This window comes from Sciurus carolinensis, chromosome 15, assembly GCF_902686445.1.
Source record: "Sciurus carolinensis chromosome 15, mSciCar1.2, whole genome shotgun sequence".
NCBI classification, from domain to species: domain Eukaryota; kingdom Metazoa; phylum Chordata; class Mammalia; order Rodentia; family Sciuridae; genus Sciurus; species Sciurus carolinensis.
The window spans coordinates 33,868,827-33,892,426 of NC_062227.1; the positions used below are offsets into that span (position 1 = coordinate 33,868,827).

Sequence of the window (23,600 nt, forward strand, 5' to 3'; positions counted from 1 at the left end):
TCTCAGTATTATTTTCTATCCAGCCAGAGCCTTATGAATCTCCTGGAGGGCGGGGCCTACGTTATAGAAATCATTATATCCTCATTTCCAACACAATGTGTAGCACATCTAATACCTGCTAATAAACACTAATCAAGTTAAATTTGATACCTTATTTTTAATTATTTTATTATGTGAGGTGGTCTCTCCAACAGGGACTGAGGACACAGGACAGGTATCATTTTTTTTCTTCTGCATTCCAAATTATTTATTCATTTACTATTTTTAAGTTGTACACATTTATTGGCTACAGTATGATAATTTGTACATGTATCCAAAGCATAACGATCAAATCAGGGTGAGTACCATTTCCCCCTCCTTACACAGTTACCATTTCTTTGTGTCAGAAAACTTCAAATGCCCCTCTTCTGGTTTTCTATCAAATATATAATAAATTGTAAGCTATGTCATCCTATAAGCTTAACACCTGGGTCTGCAGGGAAATGCTCTTGGTAAACAGACCTAAGCTTCACCTAGTCTCCAGAGTAAACACTCAGGAATAATTGAGCTGATTACATCAGTTATTGATCGGTGGTGTGCCTGCAGGAGGTGCCAGCAGAGCCACTACAGGAAGGAGGAAGGAGCTATGGAGCTATACTTAGGTCTACCAGCTTGCTCACTTATTGGCTGCCATGTGTGATCATCTGCATGCAGGCCCATATCCTTTTCTGTGAAAACAAACTTTATTGCTAAATTTTGCTTGAAGAATGTGTCTCAGCAGCAATATGAAAAGGAAGGACTTTGGGTGATGAGGTTTTATGTGTCATCTAGGTAGTTCTAAAAACCTGATGTCCATCCTCCTCTCTCCTGGTTGGTCTCCACTTAATTTCCAGGTTGCTGAGGTGGTATGGATTGTGATGGCTGCCCCTAGGCTAGCCTTTAATGGCCATCTTCTTCATTATGGAGCAGGACCCGGAAGTCCATATTCATATTCAACACTAGAGCATTGAACTGCTTTATTTTCCCACTGTTTCTGGAATAAAATGTGTTAGCAGTGCTCATTTAGGGGTTTTGGAAAAACAAGACCCCTATACCTAGGGCAGGCATGGCTATCGTGCAAGGGGTGGCTATTAGGGTCACCGGTTAGTCCTCTCCTCAGGCATCTTCCTCAGAGCCCCAGAACAGAAGTCCTAGGACCCCTGGAACAAAGGAGTGCTTCCATGTAGTTCAGAAGTCACTTCCTCTAGGAAGCCTTCAATAACATTCTCTACTTCCCTGCTTACAGCTCTTGTCATTTATATTGCAATTACTTGTTTAGTTGTTAATTCCCTGCTACACTCTGAGCTCCATGAAAGCAGAGCTTATGTGAATCTTATTTATCACTGTATCCTCAGCACAAGCACAGTGCATGGTATTTAAAAAGTGTTCAAAAAGGGTTTGTTGAATGACTGAATGAAGGCCAGGAATACTATCTAAGTAGAGTCCTGGGTAGCTCCTGGAATCCCAACACCCTTGCTTCTGGAGTTGCCATTAAAGATTCTGGCTTCTCTAGGGTAGCTGGTGGACAGGTGAGGGCTTCCTGGCAACTGCTTCCAGAACTCTAAGTATGAGGCTCCAACAGAAGCACTCACATATACATTGAAGCAGTTTTAGGATGGGTCAAAGTTCAGTACTTTTCCCCACCGGAAATTACCCAAAGTCATTATCACCAATGATTATTGCATTATACTGGGAGGAACTGCACTTTTCATTTTCTATATTAAGCTACTAATGTGTCCCCCTTGCCTTAATTCAGTCCTGGATAGCTTGCCAACAAAGACTGATCTCTTCTGGAAGTCTGTGCACAAGGTCTAAAGGTAAGAACTAAAAGAAAGGCAACTGTGACCTCAACTGGCCACTAGGCCAGCTGGAGAACAGATCTGAGTATCTCAGGAAGAGATAAGCAGAAATGCTACCTTCAAGCAATTCATGATTGAGAGTGGGAACAAAATACTTCTATACGGTAAGTAAAATGAAAAATAAATGAGCCCTGGCTTTGGCATATTGTTTAACTGGCACTGCTTAATGGTTTCTTTTCAAAATGTCATGATGTTACACACACACACACACACACACACACACACACACACACACACATTCTTTATTGCAATCCTGAGGATCAAACCCCAGGATCTCATACATGCCAGGCACTGCACTACAACCCCAACCCTATGTTTTTGTTTTTGTTATTAAAAAATTTAAAACAGTAATAGATATTTATAAAATTCAAAGAGTGTGTAAGTATGGAGTAAAGTAAAAGTTTCTTTTCATACCCTCCCTTATTGACTAATGCATCCTCATTCAAAAATTGGTAGTTTAGACCTTTGCTGGGCTACTCTCCTTACTCCCAATCTGTACATGCGACAGCTTAAGCAGATGCTAAATAGGAGGAAGTACAATGACAATCATTTTTTCCATTGTTTCTGTATACTCTCCAACTTCCAACTTTGGCCTAATGGTAACTATTTTGTTGTTGTTTGTTTATTTCTTTTCATTTGTAGTGCTAGGGACTGAATGTAGGGCCTTGTGCATATTAGGCAAGTGATACACTGAACTACATCCCCAGCCCTGGCCTAACTGTAAAAAGGATTTAGGACTATAAAAAATATGAGTTGGTTTTGTAACAGTGACATGTGCTGCTGTTAACAATATAAAGGCAACATTTCCCCCACACAGTCACTAAACAGCACAAACAATTCTCAAGATATGGACAGCCGGGGCTGGGGATATAACTAAGTTGGTAGAGTGCTTGCCTTGCAAGCACAAGGCCCTGGGTTCAGTCCCCAGCACTGCAGGGGGAAAAAAAAAAAGATATGAACAGCCATAAGCTATCAGAACTCTGGTGGTTTTAGGGCCCATCTCTGATGACAGATATAGTATTTGCTGGGCTTGGTGGTGTACACCTACATCCCAGCGACTCAGGAGGCTGAGGCAGGAGGATCTTGAGTTCAAAGCCAGCCTCAGCAACTTAGCAAGGCCCTAAGCAACTTAGAGATCCTGTTTCTAAATAAAATATATAAAAAAAGGTCTGGGGATGTGGCTCAGTGGTTAAGTGCCACTGAGTTCAATCCCAGTACTGAACAAAACCAAAACCAATAATACTTACTCCCAGTAATAATTGCCTTGCCTGCCTCCCTCACCCTGCCAGGAGGCTGCACCACTGTTAACTTAAAACCATTGATGATGCAGGATTTTTAGTAAATTCCCTGGGTCCAAATTACTACCCAGAAATAAGCTATTAATAGCAACCTTGCATGCTCTACCTGTATGTAAGAACAAAATAGTGACTGAAGTCAGAAAAATGCTTATTCTGGCTTGGGAGGATGTTGTCTTATCTCTTTGCACAAAAGCCAAATGAAGTTAAAGGACGGGGTAAGTGTGTACCTTGTTTCTTAGGGCTGGGTCTGCCCCTGCTTCCAGGAGCAGGGCAACCGTTTTAATGTTCCCACTGAGCACTGCTGCATGGAGTGCTGACGTCCCATTCTAGAAGAAAAAGATGATGTGTGTCAGGAACCAGCTCATATCAGCACTTAGTTTGGCTTTTGTCATAAATTGTCTCAGTGATGAGACAGTGATGCCAGAGGCTGACTCTTCCTTATCTTCCCTTGTACTTTTCAAAATCATATCAGAACCCAGTATAGTGTTCTTGGATACACAGCTTATGGTAAGTATAAATATTGCCAAAGTGTTTTTGCAAGTGAAACAAGGAATCTGACCCAGGTTACAGATAACTTCATGGTCACACAGGCAGTTTTATATACTTTAGGAATTGCTGCAAAAATACCCAGCAGTGCTGTGCCAATTTTTTTTTTTTTTTTTTTTTTTTTTTTTAAGGACAATACAGATAGTCTTTGTACTTTTGGTGAGGCACTTCCAGCAGGGCTGGAGGAACAGCTGGCTGGCCAATGGGTCCACCTGTCAGCCCAGCTACAGTCGCTATGTCTGCCCACTTCGGTAGGCAGGGGTGACTGTGCAGTCACTGCATTTAGCAGGAAGAATATGTGGGCTGAGGCATCCCCCCACTCTGGAGCTGGAACATTTCTAAGCACAGAATGGCTTATTGGATGAGTTACTAACATGATGTGAAATGTAGTGCAAATGTTTATTGAAATAAAGAAGCAGCTAAATGTAGCATGTAGCTGGATCTGGGAGGGGAGGGGTGGGGAAGAGAATATAACCTCTTACATAAGAAAATGGGTAACCACAGGACATCAGTTCCAGAAGGTACATATGTCTATAAATAGTACCCAAATTCAAACTTAGTTTTGTAATTAATGATTCATAATAAAAATTATGCTGAGCTGGGTGCCCTGGTGCATGCCTATAATCCCCAGTGGCTCAAGAGGCTGAGGCAGGTTGAGCAAGGGTTCAAAGTCAGTATCAGCAACTTAGTGAGTCCCTAAGCAACTTAGTGAGAGCCTGTCTCTAAATAAAATATAAAAAAGGGGTGGGAATGTGGCTCAGTGGTTGAGAACCCCTGGGTTCAATCCTGGTACCAAAATAAATCAATTTAAAAAAATTATGCTGGTTTTGTAGAAAGATTAAATATAATACCCGGGGGGGGGGAAATTAGCAAAATAGCATCTTTCTATAATTGTTTTCACAATAAGTGTGATAATTCACTAATTTGGTAACAATTCTCATATCTATATCTTAACCAACCTACAATATCACCTATGTGCAACACAGCTATGAATTAAAAAAAAATTAAAAATAGCTGTTTGAAAAAGACTTGATAATGTTTCTAAGCTCCGTCCCTTTTGCCACTTTCAAAGATGGTTTATTCCTACTTTACAAATGATTTTAACAAGTGCAACTTTCTGGCCTCCAAGCTTGCCAAAGATTAGTTAGGAGCAGCTCCTTCTTAGGCGAGAGAGGAAGAACCAGTACATGGCCAACAGCAGCTATGTATTAGCTGATGGCAAGAATGAAGTTGAGAACTCTAAAGGACAGACAGGAAGTGTCCAAAAAGCCTCTGGGGTCATTCAAGGGCAAGTAGACTTGATACACAGTGATAGACTCTGTGGGCACAGTCCCCAGACTGCTCAGTCACTGTGCCCAAGATGCAGCATCCTCTATTTGAGAAGACAGGGGAGCCATACATGTGGTCAGTAAACTGCAGCCTGCAAGTCAGGTCTACCCCACTGCCTGTTTGTATATGTCCTACATGCTAAGAATAGGTTTTGCACTTTTAAATGATTTAATAAATGTTAAAAGAAGAAGAATATTTTGTACTGTGAAAATACACAATTCCAAAAATAGAGTGTCCATAAGCAGGTGAAGTTTCAGGGGAACGCAGCCACATTTGTTGTTCTTTTTCCTGGCTGCGTTTTCATTGCCAAGGCTTGTAAAGCAGTTATGACAGAAATTGTCCACAAAACCTAAAGTATTTATTATCTGGTCCCTTATAGAAAAAAGTTTGTTGACCCTTGGCATACATTATAGTTTAGAAATATTTTAATCTGAAGTTATTAAAACTTACCAAAGACTGCTGGGCCCTGTTTTCTGGAAGACCCAGAAAGACATTTTCTGAGACTTCCAGGTGTTGGAAGCTAATATTATATTTCATTTAAGGTAACCAAGCCCGGTGATTCTTTGCTCAGGATAATGAAGAGAAGAGCATTCTTCCCTGATTTTACAAATCTTCCAAGTGATATCAATATGGTTTACGTTCCAGTTTATTTTCCAACTATCTTATTTTTTTTTTTTTCCCTGGAAAACTAGGTACGGACAGACTGTTCCTTTTATCACCTTCTCATTTCTACTAGTCCTCATGGGTCTCCAGCACCAAGAAGCTGGAGTGTTTTCTTAAGAATACACAAACCAGGCTGATTCTAGCAAATTCTACTGCAGTCCTCAATAAGAACTTATTTTCTAATCTGTTTCCTTTGTAGATTGAATAATTTCTCTTAGAACTTACCTTCAAAATCCCAAGAGTGGGTGAGAATTTAAGCAGCTCCTCTATAACATCATTATACCCTTTGTTCGCTGCTTTCAGCAATGCTGTGGTACCATCCTGAATAGAGACAGGAAGATAAAAGTGGATTACTAGCATATGTCCATGTTGGCTGAGAACTAAATGTCATTTGAGTACCGGGAGTATACCGTGTTTGTTGGAAAGAGGCAAAATGTGCAAATAAACCACAGATCAGCAATGTCTCCATCTAGAAGCTGTCTGGGGTATATTATGCAGTTAATATTCTGCATGTAGAGTATCAGACACAATATGTGATTGTCATATTATCTTAGAAGCCTGCATTTGGGAATTTGTAATTCCCCAGTCCCTTAGAACACAGAGTCAGGGACAAGGGGAATTTCAAGAGTATATTTTTAGGGTCTTAATGGACCCAAGAGGCATTCTCTGCTGCTCATGACTTAGCAGAAATTGTTTAACTGTCTTTAACCATTTAGATTACTGTTGTACTGTATTTACTGTTTTAAAAATTTATACAATTTTGCCCCTAGTCTGTGCTGTGTACCTGTTGGCCTGTGTTTGATGGCGGGGGCTGGGTGGGTAGGTTGGAGTCTGCTTTAAAAGAAAGAAAAGTAGAATGCAAGGACAACTTCAAGAATTAATATTCAACCTCTGTTATCATTTTTGGCACAAGAAGAAAATTTTCAAAGCTTCCTGCTTTGATCTGTCAATGGCTGTCATTTGGAGGATTAGCTCTGGAACTTTCCTGTATGTAGCCAGGGCACGAACTCAACCTGCCATTAGGGTTTATCTGGCATCAGGAAGAAGGAAGGTGGGCTTAGCAGATTTTTGTTTTCTGGCTTCAGTGATGGTGGGAAGAAGGAAACAGCGTGGGAGAAAGGGTAGGTGAGCAGTCAGAAATGTGTCTTAGGCTTTAGACTTGGAGAGGGGAAGGTGGATCATATCAGCAAAAGGGGCCAGAAAGGCAAAGAACTCAGGTACAGCGAGACAAAAAGCAAACAGCTTAGTGTGGGCAAAATCTCCCCAAGCTGCCTTTAGTTCCTGTGGGGCGAAGGGCTTGTTCCAGGCATACCCAGGCAGATTAGGTGACACCATCAGAGGCTAGTGTGGACAGCAGGAGCGTGGGAATATGGTGCAGAGGTCCGCAGCTGCAGAGAGCAGGGCCAAGGCGCAGCAGGGGCATCGCTTGCTTGCACCCCACAGACCTTGCATGACCCCCAGGCCTGAGACCCAGTAAGATTCCGTGGCTCCCCATTCTGCCCAGAGGGCATCTAGGTGGAGAGAGGGCCAGCAACACCTAAAGTTTCCACCGACTTGGACTTGGACTTTGTTTTCTTGCCAAAGAGCAGGGGGAGATTGGGAGGAAGCCCAGGTGAGTTGTAGACTGAAGAAACACCCCACTTTCTGCGTACAGCCAAGCCTGATGGAGTGGTTGGCTGGACCCGCTTGGTGACCGCGGGGTCCTTCGGGCACTCACGTTGCGTGCGGCGTCCCGATCTGCTCCTCGCAGCAGCATCACCCGCACCACCTCGCTGTGGCCCATCTGGGACGCGATCCACAGGGGCGCCGTCCCGTCCTGCGGGGAAGAGGAGGCGGCCAGTGTGACTGGGGCGCTCCACCCACTGGGTCACAGAACGTTAGAACCACAAGTTTATGAAACCAAAAACCCTGGGAAAGAACTTTATAAAGGCAGATTGACCCTCCGGCTGACTCATATGCACCCAAGAAGTCTCCAGAAAAGAGGAGAAAAGAGTTTGTTCTTAACGCATTGACATACACTGGCGTTTGGCAGTGTCTGGACATCCTGACTGCCCATATCCAGTTTGGGGCTTTAGTGTGGTACAGATTTTGAGGAGGGCGGTGTGGGAATCTTGCTGGGAATGTGCAGAGGGTCGCAGAGCACACCAGGCAGAACAAGATTCCACACACCCAGAGAGAAACCAGGCTGTCTTTCCCTTCCTTGGCCTCCAGACCAATACATTTTTTTTACTGGTGCTCAGTTTACATGCACACAATGTTCCCTGCCTGGAGAAGGTCCTTGGTGCACAAGGGAAAGTGAGAACTTTCCTCTAAGGTGGAGTCAGAGAATTCAAGACATTTCTCTTCCTCTTCTATACTGGTGTCCAAAGTCCCCCAAAGCCAGATCATGTTTTAAGGGAGCTTTGGTTCATAGTATGTGAAAGTGACATAGATATTGTGTTTTCTAGCAGGTGACACACCCTGGCGAATTAAGAAGAGCAATATTTTTGGTAATATTTCCTTATATTATTTACCAACTTCTCTGGGAGCAAGAGGTTATGAGGCTGAGATGATTACCAGTACCGCAAAAAAAAAAAAAAAAAAAAAAAAGAAAGATGATTACTCTAGAGAGGACAAGATGAAATACCCAAGGGATGGAGGATTTGACAGTAGGGTGGTTCCTGCCAGAAGGAACAGAAAATGGAAAAACCCACTAGTGCGGGCAGGAGAAGCGAGAGAGATGGAGTGTCTATGTTTTCCTCCCCTTCTGGGTTGAATCTGGTGTGTGTGGGTAAGGATGCAAGTAAGTTAGGGGTAGAAGCACCCAGATAAATTAAGGGGGATTCCAGATGAGGAAGGGTTGTCTCCTTTTCTTGGGATGGAGTCCAGGAAAACCATAAGTGCTTTACAAAAGCTCTTGACTAATGCTTGACAGAAAAGAAAGGGTGATGGGAATTTTCACCATTGACGGTGGACCTGAGACATCCCACAATCCCTGTGGCCCACATCTACCAGGCAGCTGGGTATCCAGAAGTCCCTGTCTGCCTGTGGACTGGAAGTGCTGGGGCAACAGTGGCCTGGAGTAAGCCTGGGTTTGGGAAGAGAAGGCCACGGACAGTCATGAATTCATGAGCACCCATGACAGAGCCAACATCATGTGAAACCAGCTGCATATTGGGGCACCAGGACGTTTGGGGACAAGAGGGGCCAGCACAAAGTTCAGGCATGAGTCTCCCCAGCCCTCATTCCAATGCCAGGGTGATAATATGACCTTTGAGATCTTAGGTCACTTTGGAGAGCAGGATTCAGAATTGGCTCAATCTAACCTCCGAGGTCTTTATAGTAATGGAGTGCTGCCCAGGGTCTGTTTCAGCCAGATAACACCGGCCTACACGTCAGTGGAAATGGGGCCTGAAGAACAACATGGTGCTGTTAGAGAATATAAAGTTACATTTTCTGCTGTAGAGTGTAATTTCAACCCCAGCCTATTAGCCAAAGGAGGCACAGGATTATTGTCCATTGCTGTCCTGGCAGAGACAGAGGGCAAAGACAATTGAGTGGGGTGGTAGAAGATGTCAAACTGAAAACCCAGGAGGAACTGGGGTTGCCCAGAGGAGGTCAGAGGATGTAGGCACTACTCTTGGGAGAGGTGGGGAAAGAGGTCCTGAAACAAAGGATGCAGGAAGGCTGAAGACATTTTCGCCTGCTTCACACTCCTTCACACTTTCCCCAGGGCCTCTTGGAAATATTCGTAAAACTGAATATTATTTATCATTAGCAAATTATCACTTGTACCGGAAATACAAATTTTAAGTACAAATTAAGGTCTTATTTATTGTTTACAAAGCCAAAATACTTCCACATTCTTCAGTTTGAGTCTTTCGGATTCAGGATTTAATCAAACACACATTCATCCAACCAACCAACAATTATTAAACATCTTCCACTTCTCAGAATACTAAAAATAAGACATGGTTTCTGTTCTCAAAGGAACCCAGCTAGAGAAACGACCTGGAAATTTCTGTATGATTGCAGTGTTGCATTAAAGTATGGACAAAAATGCACATGATGAACAGGGAGAGGGGCCCTTTTACTGAGTGGGGGGATTGTGGGGTCAAGTTCACAGACGGGGAGATACCTGAGCTGGGTCTTGAGGAGGGCCAGGATTTTGTCAGATGGCAAAGGGGAAAGTTCATTCCAGATAGAAGGAGGATCAAATACAGTCACAGGGTCTTGAGCAGACATGGTTTGGCAGGCAGGTGGGCAATCCAGAGGCTGTGGCACAGGGGTCTGGGTGGGGCTTGGGGAGGCAGCATGGGGGTAGGGTGGGATCTGAGTTCCTGAGACCTAAAACGTTGCTGGGTTTTCTGGCACTCAGCAGCTGAGTTTCTCCCTTTGTCTGCTCTGGGTCCATTTTGTTCTCTCCACCAGAGGGCAGTCAGGGACTCGAGCTGGGTGTGCTCCTTAAGGATTTGGTTGTTCCAGTAAAAATGAACATGGAAAAGTGTTGAGTGAGAGGTGCCATCTGGGATCAGCTTTTACTATTATCCGTTTATCACGGTCACACTAACACTCAGATCTGTTATCTTAATTGACGGAGTCATTGGGGAAAGCAGTCACCACTTCCTGCTGGTGAGACCTTAGGCACATCCCTCTCAGTCCTTGTCTGTAAAAATATCAGCCTCATCTGCAAGACTGCAGAAGGAGGAACTCTATCTGAAGGTGGTAAGCATGAGGATGGGCTGAGAGATGCTTAGGAAACGTTAACTGAATCTGAGTATTTTTCATCATGAAAAACAATAACAACTTAATTTATATTTTTATTCACCAAGTATTCCCACCTGCTTTATTTAATTGAGTCTCCCAAGGACTGCGAGCAAATTGTTATCAGGAAGGAACAATTGGTAAAAGTAGATGTGGGGGTCACTTGTGTATTTCATGATGGGTGATTAGTTCTCCAAATCTGCTTTTTGAACCCAGAGGGTTGTGTATGGGTTAGAACATTACAGTCAAATCAAATTATTCATCAGGCAATTATCTAGCTGTGACTAGGAGAGGTTTTCCTCTCTGCACACCTCCATTTCTGTCTTCTTATTTTTTCCTTATCATGCTCTGAGCTTCCATTTTCATAATGAAAATGATAGAAAACAAATCAATTTAGCTCTTCTTTTAAATAGAGTTTTGAAGAGAATCAGAATGGGCAAAAACATTTAAAAATATTTAAATTGGTTTTTGAATATTTCTGAACAAAAACAGTTTCAGAATATATGAAATTGAATAAATTATTGTGAAGTGTAAGTTATAACCTCTATTGCACTTCAGAAATAGAGATTTTAAACTTTACTTATTTATTTATTTGGTACTGGGGATTAAACCCAGAGGTGCTTAATCACTGAGCCACATCCCCATTCATTTTTATGTTTTATTTTGAGATAGGGTCTCACTAAGTTGCTTAGGCCCTTACTAAGTTGCTGAGGCTGGCCTTGAACTTGTGATCCTCCTGCCTCAGCCTCCAGAGTTGCTGGGATTACAGGTGCACCACCATGCCCAGCTAGCAATTAGCTTTACAAAGGTAAGGTTCATGGGGTTATGGTAGCTATTATTTACTACCTGTGTGCATACACGTGGAAAAGCATTTAGACTTATTTTGCAGAACAAGTGATAAAAAGAAGACTGATGGATGAAAGCCACATGGAAACTTGGAGTCAATGTAAGAAAGAAAGTATATTAAGGGCTGGCTAAAGACTAAACTCAGTTCCCCATGCCTGGAGGTGTTCAACAGCAGTTTACTAGTATAAGAAGGACTCAGGCACTAGAGGGACAATTCAATGGGGTGACTTTTGCACTTTCTTCCAACAATGATGTTATAGGCAAGTATCCTTTAAGATATTTTATAGCTAGATCATAGTGTAAGATGGAGCATATGACTTGACCTGTGTTAGCAACTAATCTTATACGAACTTAATTAGGCATTTGAAGATTTAGAAAAAAGAAGTAAAACCCATAGGAAGAAGTATATGAAGAGACACTACCTCTTTGTTTCTGCTGCCTTGCAGTCCTGGTACATGGCTAGTTCTACCTGTAGATTCAGGTCAGACAGTCTTAGGGATCAATTCTCTTCTAAGCTGTGGTCCAAGAGATGTAAGGAAGAATCACCAGTAGAAGAGGGGGTTCAATATCGAGACAATGTTGCCACTAGTCCTACCCTGATCTAGAGCTGTTGCATTAGGAGTTTTGCAGGAATTATTTTAATTTTCCCACAGAAATCCTATGGCAAAGATACCATTATTGTCTAGGTTTTACACATGGGGGAAAAAAAAAACCAGGTTCAGGGAAAGCAAACAACTTGCTCAAGTTCATGTAGTTAATAAATGAAACTGGAGTTTCACTTCCGTAATATATCCATGTCTCCATAACTGTCACACTTCCCCACACCCAGAGACCTGGGTCTGGTTCCCTAGCTGCCTTTACTGTCTTCTTGGGACTGGTTCACTGCCCTTGAGCCCTACTTTTAGAGTCTTCTAGTTCCCAGTCACAGATCATTTTGTGCTGCAGACTTCCAGTTCCCTTTGATTCTCTGCCCAAGCCCCAGAATATCTTCTGGCAATCAACACACCTCTTCTGAGTGTCACCATATGCAGAGGGACTAAGTCTGTCACTGCCTTCCACAAGCAGCAGGGCCCTCCTATGGCTGTCTGCTCCTGTCTCCAAAGCTCAGGTACTATGCCAATCTGTCGGCTCTTCTTTCCCCTACCCACCTCTGGACTCGCTCTTCTAATCCTGTAACCCAGGAAAACATTTACTTTCTGGGTCCCAGCAACTCTGTGTGCAAATCCATTATAAGGTCTCTGCTAGAGAATGCACTTTATTAGATAGCTTTTCTGTTGGGTTTCAAGGAAAAGCAGAGTAGCACAACAAGAGGACTGGAAAGAGATGAGCAATGAGAGGCCAACCTTAGCTCTGGGTAAACCAAGTCAGACCTTTGCCACTCTAGAAAATATTGCTTAAATAAGGTGATAGAGTTGAGTTGGAAACCAGTCTATGTCCAGGCATTTTGCTGATTGAAAAATAGACATAAGTAGGTACCTGAGCTAGTGATTAAAAAGGTGTGACTTATGTCAACTCTACTTGGAGAGGACACATGGAAAGAAACAAAAATGAGATTTTAGAGTGATTATGGAGTTCAAGGATCTCTTGACCTTTTTACCTGGGACAATGTGGAAGGAAAAATCTTCAAGTTTCAAATCAAGAGCTTAGTCATTCCAACACCTGACTGTGGCTTGCTTCATATTTATGCTTCCTCAGCACAAAGTATGAAAAAGGTCTCCATTCAGTTCTCAGTGATAGAGTTACAAAAAAAAGTTATTCTTAGTACAGTTCAGATTCCCTGCAGTTCAGATCAAATGTTAGCTGAGTAATTTCAAATCAACTTTATTAATATCCTGTCCTAGTAAACCAGTAAGTAATGGGATTCCATAGAATGGTAGCACAAAGATTATAACCCAGATTTATCAAGAATAGTAAGAAATGAAACCAGGCAAATATCCGTGTCCTTATTTTGTAAATTTGAGAATTTTTTCATACTGACACAATGTGTCAGGTGAGATTTCAGAACAAAACATCGGTTTCCAGATGCTCTGCTTATAACTCCTACCAGGAGCAGCTCATCTTAATGAAAAGTTTGAAATAACAATTCCTTTTTTTGGAAAGTTCCTTATAACTTGTAAGAAAGTCAGCTAGGACTGGTATCACTTTTGTCACTTTTATGGCATTATTTGTTTGTTTTTAAAACAGAATTAAATCAGCAGAGGTTATACTTTCAAAGAAGGCAGAACTTGGGCTAGTCTGACCTGGATGGATAACAACCTCTAATTATAAACTCACAGCAAGTAGTAAAACTGATTAGGATTTAAGTACACAATGGGGTCAGTGTACTCTACAAAAAGGAAAAATTCCCTTGCTTCCCCACACCCCAAGCAATTCTTATTTTATAAAACACCCTTTTCCTGAATAACAATCTTTTCAGAGCTGGACTCCAACAATTCAAAATGACCCCAGGAGGTGCAGTCTTTGGAAGGATATGTCTTAACTTAAGGGTGGGTCCTCAGAGTCAAGTCAACCTCTTTGACCAGGTTATCCTCACTCCTGAGGAATGAAAACAGCCACATGTGTTGTGGTTACCGCTGCAGTGTTGGTTTATTCTTTAACTTTTGGTTCCCGCGTCATCAGATGACTCAATTTAAGTTCAAGTGGACACAACCCATGCAACATTTGAAATATCATCTATCAACCTTGGGTTTTTTTGTTGTTGTTGTTGTTTGTTGTTTGTTTAAAAACAGAACCTGTGGCATATGAATAATAAAATCTATTTTACAAATAGATTTGTCAGAGTGCCAGAAATTATTTGGGGAGGATGTACTAATAAAGGCTTGATAATCTTGTCACTATCTCATACCTAAGTTTACAGTGGCACCTTTGATAATTACCTCCAAATCAAATTTCTGCAACCAATTTCTTTAGTTAATTTTGATAAAAGGAAGCTTCTGATTCAGAATCAATCAACTTCAAAATAAGAAGGGCAGTCAAGAAAATAATAAACTCCATCCCAAATATGAGCTTTGGTAGGTCTTATGGTACAACTTTTTCTAAATAGCTTTCTTACTGTCATCTAAAGCTAAGATCTTTAAAATTCTAAAAATACAACTTTACATTCATAGCAATGTCTGGCACATGATATGTGCTAGGAAACATGGATTGAATGTTGAATAAAACAACTATTAAAACTTGACAGCTTGAAGCATTGTCAGGTTCATGCTGCCCAGCTGGCTTATTTTCAGATGAAGAATGGAGAGGTCGATTTGCTTGTTCAAAACCACACAGCTATTTACTTAATCTAGTAATCTTTTTTTTTTTTTTTTTAATGACCTGAGGCTTCTGAAGACCCACAAAGCCTATGATCAAGATCTCAGACCAACCTGAAGGTTCCTGAAGGTAGGCATGCTGTAAATGTCTAGGTATTCCCTTATCAGGTCAATTACAGGGGACACCTGCCTGGCGATCATTACTGGTAAGACATCAGCTTGGCTTTACCTTAAAAACTACTTTTATAGTCATGTCTCCTTAATCTGAGATATTTTGTTAAAAATTAATTAGGGCAGAGGAAGAGCAGCAGATTTTGCTGCCTTACTTTTGGAGGGCTCTTGACTGTTCATAAAGTGCTGCCATTGTTATCTTGCATTTCTCTACCTTTAAGTGTCTGTTGATTGACTTGCCAGATGTTAATAGGCTGTTGGTAAATGAAGTCTCAAAAGTGATATGATTGTGAGAGATGAAGGTGCAGAATCTGCTCGTGATTCCAACAACCTGGGCTCCTCTATGATGTGGTGGAAGAAAGTAGGGGTGGGGGTAGGAGATAAGGCAGCTTATCAGCAGAGGGGCCGGGCAGGGACTTGCCTCTATTTACCCATGTCCCAGGCTAGCCAACAACTCATTATTTCAGTGCAGTCATACTTTATTTGAACAGGAGGTGGGCGAATACGTACTTGACCTCAGATGCTAAACACTCAAGTTTTAAAAGCACTGAATTGTGATGTCAACTTAATTTCATAGGTTTTTCTGGTGAGTCCAAAGCATAGGTCAGGAGAAAGATTAACTTTTCATCATAGAAGCACAAGTGTTCAAAGAATGCCTAGAGCTGACTGGGTATCTTGGGTGTGTGCTGGTAGAGGACACCTGGCCCTCCCTGCCTCATGCACTTGAGCAAACTTCATCAATGGACATTACCTGCCTTGGCTGGTTGACTTTTGCTCCTGAAGATAGCAATAATCGAATAACATCCAAGTAACCACCTTGGGCAGCTAGGAAGAGGGCGGTGGCTCCATCCTGAAAGAAGACAAATTGAAAGTGTTCAAAAATTATGTTTTATGTTTATTTTTAAATTAAAATGAAAGATACATTACTGTAATTTTCCATTTTCATCTCTGTTTAGATTTCTATCCTTTTGTTAATGAAGAAACAAAAATACCTCAAACCTATTTTGTGTGTTTTCATGTGCTGGGTGTAAAATGTCCTTTCAATTAGATCTTTTCTACACCTTTGTCTTCTTTGCCTCCTTATCCAAGTCCCCTCAACCATGCAGTTTCCCTGAGTATTAAAAGGCACAATGGGCTGGGGATATAATTCAGTGGTAGAGCACTTGCCTAGCATGTGCAAGGCCTTCGGTTTTATTCCCAGTACCACTAGCACCATTGCCATAAGAGTAACAACAAAAATTAAAAGGTATGATGCTTTCGGATAAACTGCCCTTGAAAGAATCTCCACAAAGTTGCTCCCTGTCAATCCAGCAGACATCGACCAATGTAAAAGGCAAGGCATAAGCAGGCCCAAAGCCTGTGCTCCCATTTTCTTTTTAACTGGGTGTCTGTGTCTTCTGAGCATTGCTTTTTTTCTTGGATACATGTCCTCTGGAAAATGCAGTAAATGTACTGGTGGAGAGCATGCATCTACCAAAAACTCACTTCACCCAGAGTGCATGCACAGAGCAGGGTGAGCTTCATTGTTTCTAGACTGCAGTGGAAAACCAGAGCACACCTTAGTGGAAAACACCCAACCCAGCCCAGCTAATTATCATACCTCCTGCTGGGAATGCTAACACAAAACACCTTCCCCTGCAAGTCCAACCAGGCACCTCATGTGGAGGGTACTGGATTTCCAGTGGGTGTCAGCTGAACTGCCAGACTGCCCTCCAGGCAATAATAATTAAAAAAAATTAATCGGCCTGTACATATTTTTAAGCAGATGTTTGATACAGGGACAGAAATTCCAGCTGCTCCCTAATGTGTTGCCACAGTGAGCCTACCATGCCCTTAGCAGCTGCTCTCAGGAATTTTCTGAAACACACCATCCATGCACTGAATTTTTCACTGGCATCACAAGTTTCAGTTCCTAGAAGTATTCAGGGATCTCTGACCTCTACTCCCCAACTCCATATTTGGTCTATTTGAGTAAGGGTAAAGGTTTTAAAATAAAAGGGAAGTTGTGATGCATAATTTTTTAAAAAGTTATTTATTCTTTTTAGATATGCATGACAGTAGAATATATTTTGATATATTATACATACATGCAGTATAACTTCCCATTTTTATGGTCGTACGTGGAGTTACACTGCCTGTATATTCATATATGAATGTAGGAAAGTTCTGTCTGATTCATTCTACTGTCTTTCCTATTCCCATCTCTCCTCTCTTTCTTCATTCCCCTTTGTCTATGCATAAAATTTTTGAGTCACCTTATTCTGAGGAATTTGGCAGGTGAGGTTCCCCCCAAAACTCTATATTTCTAAAGTATGTGCCCCTTAAAGGGTCTTCTGGAAGAATGTTTTCCAGTAAGTACAAATTCGATACTCATTGTCAATTTGGATTGCTGTGAAAATCACAATGAACTTTCCCTTTCCAAAGACTTTTAGCTCGTCCTATCAACTACATACATATACGCTAGTAAACACACTCAGGCATACTTTACCTATATAAAGCCAAAGAAATATCCAAAGCTTTAGGTCTGTGTTTCTTAGATTTGGCCACAGGTCAGAACCACCTGTTGCTCAACTGGTGCCCTCAGAGACTGGTTTGTTTGGCCTGGGAATTGGTTTTTTATTTTTTTTTAAATTTCCCCAGGTGCTTCTAGTTTGCAACCTGAGTTGAAAATCACTCCTTTAGATCATTATCAAGTAATTCACTCATTCTACTCTTAATGCTGCAGGCTCAAAGAGTGTCACAGATTTTGAAGTGCAGAGGGTAAGGTTAGTTGCCATGGACTTCAAAGAGGCCCATGATTTGTCAGAGCTAACTAGGTAAACTTGGAAAGGATACTCCAATGGAAATGTTCACACCTGCACAGCTCATTACCTGACTGTGAAAGCATAGTGCCCTAGGCATAAGGGCTAAAAATCTAGTCGAAGGATAACGTAGAATATGGTTCCCAGATTGTTGGAAGTAGGAATTCTTTCCCTCCTCTTTACAAGACTCAGTCAAGTAACTTCATTTCCCCCTATTTCATTTTTATCCTACAAAACCAGGAAAATATTTTCCATCAAGACCATGGAATGACAGTGACAATTAAAAAAGAGCCCTGGGGTGATGTGATAATTGCCAATTAGCTACACATAGACCCACGCTAGCAGTGGGTGCCTTTCAAAGCTCTATGGTGTGCTGCTTTTCTTCTCCTTGTGCCCTTCCTCACGAATGATTATACAATAAGATAGTATATTTTGGTTATTGGCAAGTCCACATGCTGGGCTAAGTGGTTGTCATGGTGTGAGTAAATATGTATCATATGATTTCAAAGACATTAATTTACATAGGTACCTGAAATGTCTCAGATGTCAACAGATTTAAAAGTGAGGACACATCTTTTTCCATTCTTCTGTCTGTCCTCCTCACTTTTCTCTATCCTCCTGACTTTCCATTCTCTCTAGCATGCGCCCTTTCTTTTCCTTTCTCTTTTCCTCTCATTTTCTCTCTTACCCTGCAGGGAGACACTCTATTTGCTTAATAAACTCCCTTATGTGAAAAAAAAAAAAGTGAGGACACTAGTGGGTAAAGTATTAAATCTGGTCAACTGTATCTTTTCCCTTTGATGAGAATACCAATTTAAAATATTTAAAAATTTTTCTTTTAGTTTTACATGGACACAATACCTTTATTTTTTATGTGGCACTGAGGATCAAACGCCAGGCCCCACAAATGCCAAGCAAGGGCTCTACCACTGAGCTACAACCCCAGCCCCCCACTTTAAAGTATTTTTGAAGTTGGTGTTTCCAACATCTGGATTCAGACTGCAATGCTATGTGTGATGAAGGAAGAAGCAAGCGTCCACTGATTGTCCCCTTGAAACACACTCACATAAAGTTGGTCATGGATGTTGGCTCCATGCTTCAGCAAGGTCTCCACCACCTGCATGTGCCCATACTGACTGGCAGCCAACAGGGCGGTGCCCCCATCCTGCGGACATGAAAAGTATAGATGCCTTAGAGAAGTGCAGTCAGGTATTCACCAGGGAGATGCTCCTCAATCTGCCCATAGATAATAACAAACTCACTTTCCTTCTTTTACCCTTTTACTTTTCCTCTGTCATCATGATAGGGTTCACCTTAAGGACATGATTATGTTGTACCCTTGGACGGCTTGCTAGAGATATATTACAGTTATTTCACCAAGTTATTATGGTAAGGAATTCCCCAGGGGGAATGCAGAACCATCTGCTTGCTTCTCAATATGAGAAAAACAGAGTGCAATGACTGTGCCAAGTCTTGTCAGTTCCATCTTGGAAATGCCGGAAGAGCCTTCCATGGCTTTGGGTTAGAGACCCTCTTACCAAACACTGGCTTCTCTCCCTGGGGTGCCACCCAGTTACAATCCACTGAATATAAGGTGCTTTTTTTTGGGTGACCCTCTGGGGCCACGGCCTTCTTGGGATGAGATCTGCCTCCATTAAAAGAGCAGAGGATGACAGCATGTCCCACGTGTCTGTCGCTGTCATACCTAGTGTTTTCCTCTGAACATGTGCCAGTTTCCCAGGTCTTTTCTAAAGTATGGGCCCTCAAATGAAGTAGAGCACTGTAAAGTGGGTGTGCTCTGACCAGGACATTCCTTTCTTCCATCTACTCTTATTTCTGTGGCTCAAATTAGAATTGGCTCTGATGCCAACCACATCACACTACTGACTCACTGAGTCTGTGGTCAATGAAAACCATTAATGGTTTTTTCTTAGGGGCTACATGTAAGACATTATCTTTTCCCTTCTAGAATTGTGGAGTCATTTGGCTCTGTGAATCGCTAGGTGGACATTTAAACATTTAAATAATTCAAGAACATGTAATCTGGCTAAAATACATGAATCATAAATATGATAGTATGGTTTCTAAAGTTGGGTATATAAGGTTTTTGTTCTAAAGGAGTTCCACCTTCAGAGGTCTGATTTAGTAAGTCTGTGGTGAGGCCCAGAAATATGCCTTTTGACTGGTCACTTGAGGTGATTGTCATAGGCAGGTCGCTGGTGGCCTCACTTGTGAATCACTGCTGTAGGAGCTCTTGTGTTCACAAGCGGGAGACAGCCTGGAGGAGAGAATGGCTAGAGAAGGCTTTACCAGGGGATGGGCTGTGTGGTGGGGAAGGGTGCTGAGCGGGGCCCTGAGGGGTGGGGAAGGGAGAGGAGAGGGACCAAAGGCTGCAGTTCATTGGGGAGGGTTGGGGGTGGATCAAGAAATTGCTTAATGGCAGCAATTAGTTCTACTGTTTCCAAGTTTTGTCCTGTCAATTTTCTCAGCTATTTGACTAATGAGGTAATAGAAGAGTAAAATACAATGATATAATTGAACTGATCTCTGATTTTTAAGGACACATTTTTAGATTGTAACTTTTTTAGATTTAATACAAAGAGAACAACTGTTGAAACACAGTCAGGTTTGAAGACAGGAGCATATTGAAACTCACAACCTCTCAACACTCTTCTTCCCTTGGAAGAAAAAGTTCATGGACACCTGCAGTTGACTTAATGGAAACATGTGGAATTGCTCATCCTGGGCTCCATGTGCTATGGATTTCTGGGACAGGACAAACTGGCTCAGTTGTAAAGGTTTTACACCAATATTAACTTGTTAACCAAAAAGACTGAAGCAGTCACATGGTCACACATGATCATTCTGACTTCATTAAAAGAGTTGAGATTTAGGTTCATAGAACTTGCTATTTTTAGTTGCATCTCTTATGATGAAAAGTAAAATGATAATTAATATTAAAGTATATACAAATATTTTGTATTTCTGTATATTGTACTAAGTATGTTTGGAGGCATGAACACAGTCCAACAGCATGTTTCAGAAAAGGCAGAGACCCTATATGAAATTTGGATCTAATTAATAGTTAGCAATTTGCCAGGAAAAAAAAGGAATTTCTATCAGAAATTTCTTTGACATCTAAATGTTACATATGATGGATTAAGAAATCGTAAGTTTCCATTGGAAAAATTTTCGGGACTTTTGCTTGTATTATGATTAGGCCAGAAACGAGCTGACAACCACAAAAATCTTACGGCAGTTCACACTCTCCTACTGTAGAACATCACCATCTAAATCCAGATTGTGAACATAAAGTTGACCTTTTCACAAGTCTTGATTTTCTTATCTGCATAAAAATCAATAACTTCTTTAAAGGAGGAACCATAACTCCTTGTCCAACTATATATAAACTGTAATTATGTCCTATATATTTCAGTGAAGACAGCTCATGAAAGCAAGCTGCCTTCCAGACAGCTGCCTTTAGAAATCTCTCAGATTTACCAGGATCAGAATAACATTTCCACCAATTTTTATTATAGTATTGAGATTAATCTTGAAACAGAACAAAAACACATGGAAACCAGGAAATTTAGAGAGCCAGCTGATGCTGTGCTCCTCCTGATTATAAAATTTAGTGTCCCAGAGGAAAAACCAACTAGTGCAAGAAAGAGTTCAAATAATTCCTCAGGAAATTCTCCAATTTTGAGTCCAGAGCAAAATCATAATGTTTGGAATGGAATTCCTAGAACTATCCCTGGACCATTCATTATAAATAACATTGTGAGGTCCACTTGTGCTCCCTTTAATACCCAAGACTTCTGAAATTTTTCAACATGAAATTTTTCAACAGGATATGAAATCAAGAAGGTTCTCTTACTTTGGTCCTATATTCAGTAGATGCTCCAAATCCAAAGAGAAATCTCACAACATCATTATGACCTTGTTGGGCAGCAAAGAAAAGGGCCGTTGTACCTGACTGGAAGAGAGAGGCTGGTTTTGAAAGACATTTAGTTAAATTACATTTGATTTATACATTTACAAAGAATACAGAACAATATCCCTGCATGTAGACCTTCTAGCATAGGAATGGGCTGTATTTAAACTCACCTATTCCATAGTCAGGGATGTGACAAGGTGAAAGAGCACTTTATTCTCTAAAAAAAAAAAAATTTTTTTTTTTGTATTTATACATCTACAAATGCCTTAATTTTATTTTACTTTTTATGTGGTGCTAAGGGTTGAACCCAGTGCCTCACACATGCCAGGCAAGTGCTCTGCCACTGAACTACAGCCTCAGCCCACAAGAACTTTATTCTTCATGTAATCAGGTGAATGGTGTTTCTCCAAAAGTTGAGGTCCAAATTCCTAAAACTCGTGAATATCACCTTATATGGTAAAAGATGTCATTCAGTTAAGGATTTTCAAAGGAGGAACTTATCCTGGGTTATCTGTATTGGCCTTAAATTCAGTGATAAGTGTCCCAAAAAGCATGAGGTGGAAGTCTCATTTGCAACAGTTAAAATGTGGAAGTAACTGAAGTGTCCCTTATGGATATATGAATAAGCAAAATGTGGCATATCCATACAATGAAATATTATTTAGCTTAACAAGAACCTTGAAGACGTGCTAAGTGAAATACCCTGTCACATCAGGACAAATACTGTTGGATTCTACTGTGGTGCCCTAAGAAGTCAACTTCTTGGAACCAGAGAGCAGGCTGATGGTTGTTAAGGGTGAAGGGGAGGAAGAAATGGGGAATTATTGCTAAATGGTTACAAATTGAAAAAAGTCACAGAGATGGAAATAACTTGTTTTTCAATACATTTTTGACACATTAATGAAAAAGCATAATGACAGTGGTTTGAGTCAATTTTGGAACTTAAATACTATCAATCTTTATGCACAAGAATGTAGCAGTTCATAGACAAAGGATCCTAGACTTCAGTCTGGAATGTGAATAAAGGTCCTTTTTTTTTTTTTAGATGTTGATAGACCTTTATTTTATTCATTGCTTTAAATGTGATGCTGAGAATAGAACTCAGTGCTTCACACGTGCAAGGCAAATACTCTACCACTGAGCCACAACCCCAGTGCTGAATGAAGGTCTTAAATGTATGTATTTTACTAACAGAAACCCAGGGCTTCATCCCAACCGCATTTGCAGTTCCTATGCCTGACAGTTAATCAGCCACGACTGCTGGTTCTCTATAGTGATGGTCTTTCTGGACTATTTAGCTTTCGGTTAGCCTCTCCAGCAAGCTCTATGTATCTAGAAAGCAAAGCTAAAGAAACAATGACAGGTACTTTTTTCAGGAAACAAATATTTTGATTTTAAAATGGATTAACAATGGACCAAGGTATAAATCCACTGTAACAGTACGTTTCAAAGTACCATAATGCACTTTCATCCAGTTTACAAATCAGGTGGGTGAGATTAGGCCTCCCTTTGGTTTTGTAATTCTATTGCCCCAGATTGGCATGGTTTCAGGATATTCGAGGAACTACTGGAAACTTAAAGAACCACATTTGAGCCACAGGGTTTACCTCTAAACTGAGTGTGCTTTGGTGAATCCTCATCTCCAAGACTAGTTGAGCCAATGTAACCAAACAGATTAATAGAGAACCATAAAAACCATACACTGGCTAGAAATCAAATGTGTCTCTCTTCTCCCTGCTTTTTTCATGACTTTTGTGCACGTGGGACCTGCTCTTCAGGAGCGGTTAGTTTTTGAGTATGCAGATCTGGACCACACTGTTTTCTTTAGAGAAAATATCTTTGCTTTAAAGTTTAAATACATGAGGACTATAAACAGAAAGGAAAAATAAAAAAGATGATGGTAATTTTAAACCATACTTCTAAATGGTTCCAAACATGTTTCATCCCAGAGGGAAACAAAGTGCTGATGTGAAAAATGACCTGAAACAATGATTCAGTGTTATGGAAATCATGCAAGAATCTGTGAGAAGACGGACTGAACTTGCGGCAGTCTCTCTACATTGCCCCTCTTAATAGGCCAGCCTTGATGAGCCAGGGGAATGGGGAACTAGATTTCAGGTTCTGTGAGTCAAGTTTTA

At 41.1% G+C, this 23,600-nt stretch overlaps 1 protein-coding gene across 1 annotated transcript in view; it reads right to left on the minus strand.

Annotated features, from left to right (window-relative positions):
- The window catches only part of Ankrd29 (ankyrin repeat domain 29), a 44,472-nt gene that overhangs the window by 2,758 nt on the left and 18,114 nt on the right, over positions 1 to 23,600 (minus strand). Inside the window, exons 4-9 of the mRNA XM_047526929.1 lie at positions 21,403 to 21,501; positions 18,592 to 18,690; positions 15,476 to 15,574; positions 7,431 to 7,529; positions 5,939 to 6,034; positions 3,403 to 3,501 (exon numbers count right to left, since the gene is read on the minus strand). Of these exons, the coding sequence (XP_047382885.1) occupies positions 3,403 to 3,501; positions 5,939 to 6,034; positions 7,431 to 7,529; positions 15,476 to 15,574; positions 18,592 to 18,690; positions 21,403 to 21,501 (591 nt within the window). The remainder of the gene's footprint in view (positions 1 to 3,402; positions 3,502 to 5,938; positions 6,035 to 7,430; positions 7,530 to 15,475; positions 15,575 to 18,591; positions 18,691 to 21,402; positions 21,502 to 23,600) is intronic.